A 15,260-nucleotide genomic window follows, 5' to 3' on the forward strand; every position below is an offset into this window, starting at 1 on the left:
ATATCATGGTATATGGACACACTTATCTGTTTTGTAGTAAATGCCTACTATGTTCGGTGTGCTGAAGCAAAGCAAGAATTTCATTGTCCTATCAGGGACACATGACAATAAACTCACTTGAACTTGAACTTGAACTCTGCTAGGTTTTCCACACTCACAGAGAGCATCCAAATCCTTCTGTCAGGACAAGCTGTCTTCTCGTGTTTTAATCTCTCTATAAATTACGGCATCATCTGCAAAGAGTTGAACTCTGGACAAAACTACATTTGGGATGTCATTGAAATACAGTTGGAAGAGCAATGGACCCATGGCAGTCTATGTGGTACACCTGATGTCACAGAAGTTTCAATAGACGTCTCTCCCTCCAAGGGAACTCGCTGGTGTCTCCTTGTCAAAAAAGATCTCAATCCATTTTAAGAGGTTGCTGTCTATCCCTACATGGTTGAGCTTGTACAGGGGCCGCTTATGGGGAACCTTATCAAAAGCCTTCTACGACTATGCCTCTATGTCTCTATGACTCCGAGCCTCTATGTCTCTATGACTCCGTGCCTCTATGTCTCTATGACTATGTCTGACTATGTCGCTATGCCTCTATGACAATGTCTCCAGCCTCGATGACTCTGTCTCTATGTTGCTATACCTCTGTCTCTATTACTGTGTCTATATGTCCAGCCTCAATGACTGTCTCGATGTTGCTATACCTCTATAGCTCTGTCTCTATTACTGTGTCTATATGTCCCAATGACGATATGACTATGTCTCTATGTCCTTATATCTCTATGACTCCATGACTTTAATTGTCACTGCCACCCGCAGGAACTACATTTCCCAGGAGCCTCGGTGATCGCGAGAGGAGGCTGCGACTGAGGCAATGATGTGACGTGAGCGAGCCCCGGGGACAGTAGCGGAGCTGGTGCCGAGGAGAAGGTGTTGGTGCTGATGCGGGATGGCAGCGAGAAGCTGAGGATGCAGATGCTAAGCCGGCAAGCACCGCTGTCTGTTTCGCAGGAGCGCCCGCTGACTGACCTTGAGAAGTTAATGCATTGATCTTGAAGTGTTATTATCATCGCCAGTATCAGTTTATTTTCTTTTAAATGTAACGCTCACAGTTGCACATCTTGATTCAGAAACCGTAGCATCTTTAGTGACTAAAGAGGATTGCAGTGCATTGATTGCTGCCATGTTCAGCGAGAGGTGAAGGGCTCCTCCCGCATTCTCCGCGTTGGATCTATTCCCTTTTACCTCCTCGGAGGTTTGCTGGTGATCCCGCATTGTTGCTGGCAAAAGGCGAGAGATGGCGGACCCAGCTGAATGCAGCATTAAAGTAATGTGCCGATTCAGGCCGTTGAATCAGTCAGAGATCCTGAGAGGAGACAAGTTCATCCCGAAATTTAAGGGCGACGACACAGTCAATCTTCTTGGGGTAGGTTTTTGCTTCCCGTTTGGGGGGAAAAAAAAACCCTCGAGAGGTTTTTTTGTTGGAATTAAAGTTATTTTGTAGGATTTAATGGATTATGTTGTATTGTTTGGCGCAGGATAATCGCTGTAATGTAATCTTGGTTTCTGCTGCCAATGCACAATCGGTGTGTCTGGGGCGTGATGAGATGTCCAATGTGATTAGTCACGAAATGAACAACGATTGTCTAGTGTTTTGTGTTCAATGTTATGTACATTATTCACTTAGAAATACGGTGTGACCTGATGAGATTTGATTGCAGATGATCTGTGCGCATTTTTCTTTTATTTAGACAGGTAACCTCTCCCGACAGATTTCCGTCTTTCATGTTTCATTGTTAAACCAAACTCCAGGTAAACGCCATAACTAAAATCAATTGTGACTGCTTTAAACGAGCGATAGCGAAGGGATATCAGAATTGATTGTATCCTCGTTGGAATTGGAACCACCCCAGAGAAGGGGAAAATAAACAATGCATCAGAAGCAAAGAGTAATTTTAAATACACTTTAGTCGAATTACTGGGAAACGTCACATTTTCTATTGCTTATTAGTATGGAAGGGAGCAGGGGGTTATAATTATCGATCAGCCTGTGCCAATCAATGCAAGGATGCTTGTTAGTGGGAAATCTGTTGAGATTAAAGCGATTGCCTATTTGGTCACCTTTGGTGTCACTTTAGTGGGTTTTTTTTTGTTTTTTCTTGCAAGGGCGATTGCAAACATCCTCGCCGTTTCTCCCTGGTTCTGCAGCCTGAAATTGATCAACATGATGTCATTGGACGCAGGGAGCAAGCGCAGTTCTGCCTCCTGTGGCATTCACTCGCACTGCTCATGGGGGGGAACCCACCCATTGGCAGCAAATCGACCTGCACTCTGCAGAATTGATTTATAAATTGTGACTGATGGCTTCTGCCGCCCCATTTCCGGGTGCTGGTTCTTCTCGGGTGCCTGCACTCCGGAATGATGCCCCATGGAACAGATTGGGAATTGAGTGCTTGGCATCCATGATATTGTGGATACTAAAAGAGCCAGGTTCAAGGTGGCAGGCAGCACTGCACAGTGATCTTGGCTGGAGAATGAGGCTCATTTGCTTCCACCATTTTCCCCATAGCCTTGGGTACCTTGCACGCTATTGTATAACTGACACCAGCCAAGTCAGACCAGTTAATTGTAAGTCCACCGCCTTATACATTATTATATCCTCATTGTCTTTTGACACTGGTGCATTGTGGAATATTGACAAGTGTTATGTGTATCATTACTCGGTCTGCACCTAGATAAAAGCCATTTAATCACAACTGATCCATGTTTCCTGTGAATATCCCCCATTCACTGCCATATCAGCAGATCCCTCTATTAATTTATTCTTCCTGTGTTTATTCTCAAGTCGTCCATGTGATTCACTTCAGTTGCTTGAGTCAGTGAGCTCCATGTATTCTTGCCAGCCTTTGGGGAAATAAATGTCTTCTAAATTCATCTGTGGATTAACTGGTGGCTATGTTCGATTTGTGGACCCTGCTTTTGATTCATCTCAGTGAAAGCACCTTTATTTGTTTAAAAACAGTTTGTAATCACAATGACCTCTATTAAAGTAATTCCTCTCAAAATGATCTTTGAATCTTTAAGCTTTTCAGGTATCTTTCCGGTTCAACTCTTGTAAATCTTTTTATTTGTGTGAGATTTAAAAGGTTGAAATATTCCATGAATATAAGTACAAATGATCTGAATGATTTGGGCCATTGTCACTTCTAAGATGGGTGCCTTTTTTCCCCTCTTTGTTTACAAGAGCCTACAGGGAAACTCACATGGGGAAGTGATAAACATAATCTATACAGAGTAAAAGCTCCTCTTACTGGAATTAAGCCTGATTGTTATAGTTGTTACAGTGAAATATGACCAACTTTCTTTGTAATGTAATACCAGGATGTTTGAAAGGGAGGAAGCAAATGATAAGGATGGTGAGGAAGAAAAAATCCATACTGACTGGTTAAGTGTCTTTTCCATTTTTAAAGTCATTGTACATGGATCTGCAGCAGTTTCAATGACAAGCCAAAGGTTTCGATATTGTTTGATATGGATTAACAATAACATTCCAGCATGCTATTGGACTGCCATTTTTGTGTTATTGCAGTAGAATGCACAAAGCAGCATTTGAGTGTAATTTGAGATTGCTGCTTTCATCTATGTCCATGCTGAGGATACAGCCTGCATCTCTTGGGGACTTACACTTCTCATTGTATTACTGCAGACAGTACAAGTGATCTTTTTTAACATTTTAAATTTAATGAGGTCCCAAGACATCCTTTGGAACAGTTGCGTTTTACCTAACATGACCAATTTTGCCAGGGGTTTTCATGCTAGCATACTGAGCTACATAATTTCCCAATCTGTTTCCTAGATATGAAGCTAGCAATGCTAAATTCTGTTGTAGACCGACAATATTCTCAGTGAAACATGCTGGCGTGAAATGATTGTTCCTATCTATGATGTACTTCACAGACATTTCACAATACACTTTTCACAAATTTATCTTTCCAATAGAATTACCGAATAAACATTCTTATTTCTGACTTTGACTTACGGTTAATGTAGTGAATTTTATATATTTTTTTTTAAATCAATTGATGGATAAGTTGAAAGCTAAATCTTTGCACTCAAGAATCAAATGCATACGACACAAACAAAATATTATGAAACCGTGCATTAGCATCAGCAATTGAATAAATACTGTGATTGCCTGTCAACCAAGTAATCCCATATGTGAAGTAGAAGTTGGGAGCAGGAAGGAGGGATTGGGGAGCTTGGAATGAGTTTGAGCCATATTTAGAAATTTGCAGTGTGTGCTTTTGAGTTCAATATGCTAACTGTCGACTAATAAAAGAGCATAGACTAGTAAAAGATTGGCTGCCCATTCAGCGGAAGCATTTAGTTACTCCAGCTTTTTTGTCTATCTTCCATTTAAGGAGTGGATGGGTGGTTTGGTAAGTGAAGAAAACAAAGCCAGTACTTAGCATGTTACTGTGAAGGCAAAAGATTGGGCTGTTAATAAATCAGTTCCATTTTAAGTTTGTCACCTTGAAGGAGTGTTATCTTTGTTATCTTTTATTGGGGGGGGGGGAGAAAGTAATTAAAATATCCAAGGTTTTGTTTGTCGACCAGCTGAAGATATCTAGAAATTAAAGGATAACGTGGAGTTAAACAGTAATGATCATTATCTGATTGTATATTCCTTTTTGTGTTTATGTATGGAAAGACATAACATTTCCAGGTATTATCCATATCAATTAATGGTGTGCTTTTGAACTTTTTCCAAAAGTTATTCCTTAAAATGCTGGGAGATCAAAGGCCAAACGTGTTTGCAAATTTCTGAAAAACACAAGGGCACTAAAGCAATAATCGTGGGAGATTTCGATGATCCAACCTTTAAATAGGATGCTGTCAGTGTGAATGACAGAGTACACAGAATTCTTAAATTGTATTTAAGAGATTTAATTAAAAAAAACAATTAACTAATAAGCCCAAACAAAGGATGGGAGGTGTAATTCTGGATTCGGCTTTCGGTTATGAAGATGGGCAGGTGGAAGGAATGTCTGTAACAGACCTATTGTGTGAGAGTAATCATAATTCAGCTAAGTCTCCAGTCTGAAGAATGGTCTCGACCCGAAACGTCACCCATTCCTTCTTTCCAGAGATGCTGCCTGTCCCACTGAATTACTCCAGTTTTTTGTGTCTATAATTCAGCTAAATATTGCAGAGATATGGAAAGGGACAAAGATAAAACAAAGTAGACATGAGGAACTGCTGGAATAAAACAAAGTAGACAGATGCTGGAATCTTGAGCAAAGACACAGTGTTCTAAATTGGAGAAGATCCCATGTTTTAAGACTGAGAAAAGTGGCCAGGAAATGACTCTGGCGACTGTGCAATCCTGCTCCTTCTCGACCTCAGCGCAGCATTTGATACAGTCAACCACACCATCCTAATTGACCATCTCCGGTACGTGGTTGGTATTGATGGCACTGCCCTGAGCTGGTTCGTCTCCTACCTCAAAGATAGGAGTTTCTCTACAAACATAGGCAGCTCGTTCTCCTCCCCAGCTAGCCTTTGCTGCGGGGTTCCACAAGGCTCCATCCTAGGCACCATTTTCTTCTCCCTGTATATGCTCCCCTTAGGCCAAGTCATTCAAATGCACGGCATTTCCTTCCACTGCTATGCAACTCTATCTCCCCCTGAAACCCAACAACCGATCAAATCTCCTCGGCCTTATCCACTGCCTCGAGGATATAAAGTGTTGGATGGCCCAGATCGTCCTCCAACTAAACGAGAGTAATTCTGCGGTCATCCCACTCGGCCCCTTGGACTCCATCAAAATGATAGCAGGCAGCCTTGGAAGCCTTATCCCATTACTCAAAGCACGTCAAAAACCTTGGCGTGATATTTGACTCCGCGTTGAAATTTGACAAACAAGTCAATGCCATGGTAAAAGCTAGCTTCTTCCAGCCTCGGACGATAGCGAAAATAAAACCTTTCCTCCAAATTGACGACCTCGAAAAGGTCATCATTTATCTCCTCCCGCCTTGATTACCGCAACTCCCTTTACACTGGCATCAGGCAATCATCCCTGTCCCGCCTACAATTGGTCCAAAATGCCGCAGCGAGACTCCTGACGGGCACCCGAAAAAGGAACCACATCACCCCGATTCTGGCCTTTCTCCACTGTCTCCCAGTGCAGTTCTGAATAGAAACATGGAAAATAGGTGCAGGAGTAGGCCATTCGGCCCTTCGAGCCGGCACCACCATTCAATATGATCATGGCTGATCATCCAACTCGGTATCCTGTACCTGCCTTCTCTCCATACCCCCTGATACCTTTAGCCACAAGGGCCACATCTAACTCCCTCTTAAATATAGCCAATGAACTAGCCTCAATTACCCTCTGTGGCAGAGAATTCCAGAGATTCACCACTCTCTGTGTGAAAAATGTTTTTCTCATCTCGGTCCTAAAAATTTCCCCCTTATCTTTAAACTGTGACCCCTTGTTCTGGACTTCCCCAACATCGGAAACAATCTTCCTGCATCTAGCCTGTCCAACCCCTTAAGAATATTGTAAGTTTCTATATGATCCCCCCTCAATCTTCTAAATTCTAGCGAGTACAAGCCGAGTCTATCCAGTCTTTCTTCATATGAAAGTCCTGTCATCCCAGGAATCAGTCTGGTGAACCTTCTCTGCACTCCCTCTATGGCAAGAATGTCTTTCTTCAGATTAGGAGACCAAAACTGTACGCAATACTCTAGGTGTGGTCTCACCAAGACCCTGTACAACTGCAGTAGAACCTCCCTGTTCCTATACTCAAATCCTTTTGCTATGAATGCTAACATACCATTTGCTTTCTTCACTGCCTGCGGCACCTGCATGCCTACTTTCAATGACTGGTGTACCATGACACCCAGGTCTCGTTGCATCTCCCCTTTTCCTAATAGGCCACCATTCAGATAATAGTCTACTTTCCTGTTTTTGCCACCAAAGTGGATAACCTCACATTTATCCACATTATACTGCATCTGCCATGCATTTGCCCACTCACCCAGCCTATTCAAGTCACCTTGCAGCCTCCTGGCATCCTCCTCATAGCTAACACTGCCCCCCAGCTTCGTGTCATCCGCAAACTTGGAGATGTTGCATTCAATTCCCTCGTCCAAATCATTAATATATAGTGTAAATAGCTGGGGTCCCACACTGAGCCTTGCGGTACCCCACTAGTCACTGCCTGCCATTCTGAAAAGGACCCGTTTACTCCTACTCTTTGCTTCCTGTCTGCCAGCCAGTTCCCTATCCACGTCAATACTGAACCCCCAATACTGTGTGCTTTAAGTTTGTATACTAATCTCTTATGTGGGACCTTGTCGAAAGCCTTCTGAAAGTCCAGATATAACACATCCACTGGTTCTCCCTTATCCAGTTCTCCCTACTAGTTACATCCTCGAAAAATTCTATAAGATTCGTCAGACATGATTTACCCTTCATAAATCCATGCTGACTTTGTCCAATGATTTCACCACTTTCCAAATGTGCTGCTACCCCATCTTTAATAATTGATTCTAGCAGTTTCCCCACTACCGATGTTAGACTAGGTCTGTAATTCCCCGTTTTCTCACCCTCCCTTTTTAAAAAGTGGGATTACATTAGTTACCCTCCAATCCTCAGGAACTACTCCAGAATCTAAAGAATTTTGAAAAATTATCACTAATGCATCCACTATTTCTGGGGCTATTGAATCAATTTCAAACTCCTTCCTTTTGTATACAAAGCCCTTAACGGGCTTGCCCCCACCTACATCAAAAATCTGCTTACCCACCATACCACCTCCAGGTCCCTCAGATTGGCCGACTTGGGGTTACTGACCATCCCGCGTAGGCATAAGCTCAGGGGCGACCACGCTTTTGTGGTTGCAGCACCCAGACTATGGAACAGCATCCTCTTCCCATCAGAACTGTCCCTCAATCAACTCTTTTAAGTCTAGACTTAAAATTTATTTCTACTCTCAAGTCTTTCTTGAGGTCCTCTGATGGAGTGCTGTATGTATGTATTTATGTAAGTATTGTTGATCTATGTACCATTGTTTGTAGCATGTTAGTACCTGCACTAATGTAAAGCACTTTGGTCAATGAGAGTTGTTTATCTAAATGTGCTATAGAAATAAAATTGACTTGACTACTTGAAAGTAAATGGATCACAGAGCAGTGGGAAACATTGGTGAAGAATATTTGAGGAGCTCTGGGTGACATGTTCCATACAAAGAGAAGCCCTGAGCTTCCTGATTATCAACATTCTCAGAAGGCAGGATAAGGTAAAAAGGAATACTTGCATCAGAAACTGAGAGCTTAATATAACAACATGTCTGGGAGATTATATAATGTAATATATGAATGTAAGCATGACATTGAAAGAGAAATTAGGAAAACAAAGTGTGATAAGCATTGGCAAGTAAGATCAAATATGCTTTTTGTTCTGCTTAAAGAACAAGACGACAACTTTAGAAGGGCCTGTTAGGGATGGTGAAGGGAAACTCTGAATTCAAAGGTTGTTAGGCACTCTTAATTTGGAAAAAAATGGACAAGAGTGAAACATTGAATGTGATAAATATAATGAAAAAGGAAGCATTAAATAAAAGGGCTTGGCTAATATGAAAATTGATAAATTGCATTGAGGTTCTGCTAGAACTCTAAACTGCACTGGTTAATACCGAGGTGTAGCACTGGCTGCACCTTCGGAGGGGAGCGCACCTGGGATGCCAGGTGTTGCTGTTGAGCCCTCTGGAGGTGTTGTGGGCATATCAACGAAACACCAAGGGAGGAGGGTGCCCATCTGATGACCCCAATGAGGTCCTTACCCCTACCTCCACTCAAGATATTAGGAAGGTGCCAATTTTAATAGGGATTGTAATATCAAGTCCTATAAGCTCAACTGGTCACATTATTGGAAATATGTGATGACACTGCAGGAGAGGTTTATGATGATGCTGCCAACACCAGTAAATTGTCCATCGCAGGTGATAGACTACTGACCGACATCCACTATAAACCCACTGACTCCCATGGCTATCTGGACTACACTTCTTCCCACCATGTTTCCTGTAATGATTCCATCCCCTCCTCCCAATTCCTCTGTCTCACTTGAATAAACTCACTTGAACATGAAAAACATTAAACTATGAATGCAGATGGACACAAAATGCTGGAGTAACTCAGCGGGTCAGGCAGCATCTCTGGAGAAATGGAATAGGTGACGTTTCAGGTTGGAATCTTTCTTCAGAGTGAAGAAGGGTTCCAACCGGAAATGTCACCTATTCTTTATCTCCAGAGATGCTGCCTGACCTGCTGAGTTACTCCAGCATTTGGTGTCTATCTTTGGTTTCAACTAGCATCTGCAATTCCTTCCTACACGTTCCTACAAACTAGGAAGGCAGTTCAGTTTAGAGAAGCAAGAGGAAAATGTGATGGTAAGGTCTTTTAGAGTGCAGTGGAGCCATTTTGAATGCAAACTTGAAGACCATTGGCAGGTAAAATACTTGAATGCAATTATTCTGCAAAAAATCTATTAAAAAAATTTGGAAACGTTATAGTAAACAATTTATCATCATGTTCCTCTATATTGTCCCTCTTTTGTCCAATCGCGTCAAAATATTCAGCAGACGAATAATATTTTTGCTGCACTTTCTTAATTAGGATAAATGAGATGCATTTTGGAAGCTGAAGTGTGACTTTGATGTGAAATTGCTCCTCCCCTTCGGATAATTTATCTGCCATTGACAAATCTATATCAGTAAATTAAACAAAATTAGAGCACCTTTTGTGAGTCCAGAAAGGATTTTGAATGTAAAGGATGAAACTTCAACATGAGTGCAACGATATGATGTTGTTGCTATGGAGACAAGATATTGTATTGACATGAAGTAAGTGCAAAGATTTGGAGGTATCCATTTGTTTGCTATTGCATGAAATAGAACACAGAACAGTACAGCACAGGAACAGGCCCTTCAGCCCCCAATGTCTGTGGCGATCATGAAGCTATGCTAAACTGCTTTCACTCTATTTCCTGTATAGCCATGTGCCCATCTAAAAGCCCCACAAGTTCCACTATCGTGCCTGCTTCCATCACTACCCCTGGCAACACCTACCACCCGTGTGTGTAAAATAAAATATTTTGCCCCCATCTCCAACAATAAAAGCACAAAAAGCTGGAAATACACAGCAGGTTAGGCAGCATCTGTGAAGAGTGCAAGAGAGGATATTTCTACCTGAAATTTTATTGGGTTTTTTCTCCCCACTGCTGCAGACTTTTTTTGCTTTTCTTTTCATGTTTCCATCATCAACAGTTTTAAAAAACAGTTTACGGCAAAATCAAGGTTATCTTCTGCCTTTGAAAATTGTTTATAGTTTCAAAATGCTGGAGTAACTCAGCAGGACAGGCCGCATCTCTGGAGAGAAGGAGTGGGTGATTTTTTCAGGCCGATACCCGAAATGTCACCCATTCTCTCCAGAGATGCTGCCTGTCCCACTGAGTTACTCCAGCATTTAGTATCTGTCTTTGGTTTAAACCAACATCTGCAGTTCCTTCCTACACATTTGAAAAATTGTTGATAGGATTACATTATTTTAAATAATAAACTTATCAAAATGCTTGTTTCAGAAATACATATGTGCACCTGTCAAAGGAGGCACAGGTTGTAAATTGAGGTCCAGTTTGTCTTTAGTGCACATATAATTCTAACCTTTCTGTAAAGGATGATTGCAGCTCCCTTATGACTTTGTGCTGCTCTTAAGTAATGTTTATCTTTATATGAAACTTGTTATTAAAGTATAAACTTGGATCACAACGAACAAATTAGACAAAAAAAATCTATCTAATCGGCATTGAACATTGGGGTAAAATATATTTCTACAAGTCTACTAAACCAGTTACCAAGTAAAATTTTAATTTAAGATTGAAGATACTGTATGACTTTACCTGGGATGAAAAATGTTTACAATTGCTGTGATGGTTAAATCATCAAAATAATTGTAGGTCTTGTTGCCAATGCCTGGTCTCTTTATGTGAACACTCAAGTCTTAATTGTTACTAGAACCCGGTTATTTTGTTGTCTAAAATCTACTGTATACATCAGGAATATAAATAAAACAGTCTTTATTGAATTAATACAAAAATAATCTGAGCCACTTCATAAATATACATGTAGAAACAGCGTGGATATGAGCAACTGCAGATAATGGTTTACACAAAAGGACACAGTGCTGGAGTAACTCGGGGCGTATGGCAACATCACTGGAGAATGTGAATAGGTGATATTTCGGGTCAGGCCCCTCTTTCAGGTTTGGAAAAGTGACATTTTGGAATCGGTACTCTTCTTCAGGTTTGAAGAATGGTCCCGACACAAAATGTCACGTAACGATGTTCTCCAGAGATGCTGTCTGACTAATTGAGTTACTCCAGCACTTTGTGTCTTTTCACAAAAATACATAGTCTCTTTCCTGTTTACTCACTTTTTCCTTGTCCCTTTTTATCAACTGCCTTGGCTGATAATGTATCAAATACCATGGTAAGACTCTGGTGTCTACAACTCATTTACTTGGTGGTAAATACGGCAACTCGCTGGAAAAAAAACATACAGCCAGAAGTTATCGATATATGTGGCTGGTTAAGTGACTTTGGTTCTGGCTACATCATTTGAACTGCATATATATAAAATTAATAGCTGCATCATGAAGTCTGTGATTGTACTGCCAATGCTCCCATTTGAGGCCCTTTTAAAACTCCTTGGCTTTCAGTCCAGAAGTTCCACTGAGCATTTCAAGCAAAATTTAGAAATAATCCACTGATCAAGCAGTTAAAGTATTGCTTATTAATGAGCAAGTTTTTCAATCAATATTACTCAAGCAAATGGAGAAATAGGGAAAGATTTGTGGAAGTTGCATATATGAAATTTGCTTTGCATTAAAGCCAAATTGGACCCTGTTTGGTAACCTGCCACTTAAAGCTGATTATCTATTGACCTTTATCAAATTGTGCGCTATGTATTGTATTTGGCAATTGATCTAGCCATTAGTATACTTTTACTGCAGTGTCATTGTTGCTGCTGAGAATATATTCAACTGCACCAAATGTTGTGCACTCTTCCCAACAATTTTTGTAACAATACATGAGGTTTAAAACACAATGAACAAGAAAGCACAATCAATGCAACATTATCAGATACTTGTTTGTTTTCCAGAAATGGTTTGAAATTCATCATGCTTTCAACCTTATGATTAGTTAATTCCAAATGTAACATGAGTATTCATTTTGTGTGTTTCTTTTATGTCTGGGAAAAATTTCAAGAACAACTTGAAATCCTTGCTATTGAGGCAGTGTAGCGTAGGTTCACAAGGTTAATCCCCGGGATGGCGGGGACTGTCATATGAGGAAAGATTGGAAAGACTGGGCTTGTATTCACTGGAATTTAGAAGGATGTGAGCAGATATAGAAACATCTAAAATTATAAAATGCCTGGACAAGCTAGATGCAGGAAAAATGTTCCCAATGTTGGGGGAGTCCAGAACCAGGGGCCACAGTCTAAGAATAAAGGGGAGGTCACTTAAAACTGAGATGAGAAAAAAACGTTGTCACCCAGAGAGTTGTGTGGTTTGTGGAATTCTCTGCCACAGAAGGCAGTGGAGGCTAATTCACTGGATGAATTTAAAAGAGGCTAGTGGAATCGGGGGATATGTGGAGAAGGTAGGCATGAGTTACCGATTGTAGATGATCAGCCATGATCACAATGAATGGCGGTGCTGGCTTGAAGGACCAAATGGCCTCCTCCTGCACCTATTTTCTATGTTTCTCCATGTTTCCAACTCCTGTAACGTCTGCAGTTGTTTTGTATTAGTCGCCCACTGAGGCAAATTTGCACAAAAGATGTAACTATTTTCTTGTTTTAAAAAAAATGTTTGAAAGCATTTTGTGCTTGATCATTTCATAGTTGTCCTCTTGGAATCAGACGTGGGTGACTGGCGTTTGAATCTGCAACAAGCTGCATTTACATTTGCCTTGCATGGGACATCAAGATCTTCACATCTGCTGGTGAAATTACAGCAGAAATCGAAGAGCTGCTATTACTCAATTTTTCATTGAATCAGAAGATCAGAGAACTTTCAACCCATCTCATCTGGCTTGTGTCAGCTCTTTGAAAAATCTATCAAATTAGTCACCCTGCCCTACTCTTTCACTAACATTTTCCCTTTTTAGGTTTGTACCATTTTACCTTTTTGAAGATATTGGTTCCATCTGCATTATCTACATTTTCTGATGGTGCAGATCGTAACAATATAAATATTTAGAAGTGCTTAACTTGTCTCTGATTATTGCCAGATTTAGTGTCACAGAAATAGTCTCTTCAGCCCAAGATGTCCATGTCAGCCATTGATTATCTATTTATACTAATTCTATTTTCTGGAATCTGGTGCAGTCTTCTATGCCTTGGTCTCCATGTGCTGTCTGAGTACGACTTTAAAGTCATGATCCCTTTAGATCCTTGGGCGGCACGGTGGCGCAGCGGTAGAGTTGGTGCATTACAGCGCGCTGGTGACCCATGTTCGATTCCGATTATGGGTGCTGTCTGTACGGAGTTTGTACGTTCTCCTCGTGACCTCCTGGGCTTTCTCCGATATCTTCGGTTTCCCCCCGCACTCCAAAGACGCACAAATTTGTAGGTTAATTGGCTTGATTTAAGTGTAAATTGTGTGTGAGATAGTGTTAATGTGTGGGGATCGCTGGCCAGTGTGTACTCGGTGGGCCGAAGGGCCTGATTCCGCACTGTATCTCAAAACTAAACTAAACTAAACCAATGGATCCAACTCCTCCGGGTTATGTGCTTGCCCTCAATGTACTTATAAAATCTTTACAAATTTTCTTTTTGATCCTATTTGATAGAGATACTTTGTGCTCTCCTCCTTGCCCCACTCCTGAAAAGTCTCCATCATTTTTAATTCTCTAAACCTGCCACATAATTCTCAGTCTCCACCATCCTCTCGGGTAGTGTGCATCATATTCTGACCACAATCTAGGTGGAAAAAATTCCTTGCATCCCTCTAATTCTCCTGCCACTTACCTTCAAACTAAGCTCTCTGGATATATACACCTTAGCCATTTGGATAAGTTCCTTACTGCCTACCCTGTCTATACCCCTCATAATTGTATACCTCAATCAGGACCCCCCCATCCCACCCAGTCTCTTCCAGCATTTACAAAACTTGACAAGCTCTTGAATCATAAGTGATAGGAGTAGAATTAGGCCATTCGGCCCATTAAGTCTACTCGATCAGCCAAATCATGGCTGATTTATCTCTCCCTCTAAACCCCATTCTCCTGTCTTCTCCCCATAACTCCTGACACTCGTATGAATCACCAACACATTGAAGGTTGTGGACCAAATGCAGATAAATGGGCTTAGGATAAATAGGTACAGTGTTCTTCAAAACAATATTATTTTAAGTTCTCAATTGCATCTGGATATAGAGGGCCATTTTTTTGTGCTGCATAAAAACAAACGCAGTCTTTCAAATCTGAAATGTTCCATCCCAAGAAACATCCTGGTGAATTTCTTCTGCACCCTCTCCAGTGTAATCTCATTTACTGTATAGTGTGGTGAGTGGAACTTCAGGGTACGTCAGCTGTGGCCAAGCCAGTGTTTAACAAAGTTGTTTATTGCATGCCCCAGCTTATGATGGCAGATATCCTACATGCACACTTAATTACCTTAATCACCGGTGCTGCTGCCTCAGGGATCCATCTACACCAAGATCCATTTTGTTCCTCAATACTCGCTGGAGACCCCACCCCCATTCAATATGTCTATCCTATCTGTATTAGTCCTTTCAATATGCATCCTCTTAGACTTACTGTGATTAACTTTGTTCAGCCAATGCTCAACATCAAATTATAGTTTAAGACCACCTACCTCACTATCAACAACACCACCAAGATTTATGTTATTTGCGAATTTACTAATCTTATCTTCTGCTTTCAACTTCATATCGTTAATGTCAATCATAAATTCCTGAGGCTCTCAGTACCAACCCATGTGCTCCATAACTGGTCACAGTCTTCGAATAACAAAAGCAGACCTGCTTCCTATAACTAAGTCAATTTTTAAAATCCAATTTAACTTGCCTTGGATCCCATGTTTTCTGATCTTTTGGAGCAGTCCCCTGTGCATGACTATGTCAAAATCCTTACTGAATTCCATGTAGACCATCAACTGCATTAACAT

At 41.1% G+C, this 15,260-nt stretch overlaps 1 protein-coding gene across 1 annotated transcript in view; it reads left to right on the plus strand.

Moving 5' to 3' along the window:
- Nucleotides 1–882: 882 nt before the first annotated feature.
- Nucleotides 883–15,260, plus strand: part of LOC129699067 (kinesin heavy chain) — a 144,908-nt gene continuing 130,530 nt past the window's right edge. The window contains exon 1 of the mRNA XM_055638693.1: nt 883–1,423. Within this exon, the coding sequence (XP_055494668.1) occupies nt 1,295–1,423 (129 nt within the window). The 5' untranslated portion in view covers nt 883–1,294. The remainder of the gene's footprint in view (nt 1,424–15,260) is intronic.

This window comes from Leucoraja erinacea, chromosome 7, assembly GCF_028641065.1.
Source record: "Leucoraja erinacea ecotype New England chromosome 7, Leri_hhj_1, whole genome shotgun sequence".
Taxonomy (NCBI): Eukaryota; Metazoa; Chordata; class Chondrichthyes; order Rajiformes; family Rajidae; genus Leucoraja; species Leucoraja erinaceus.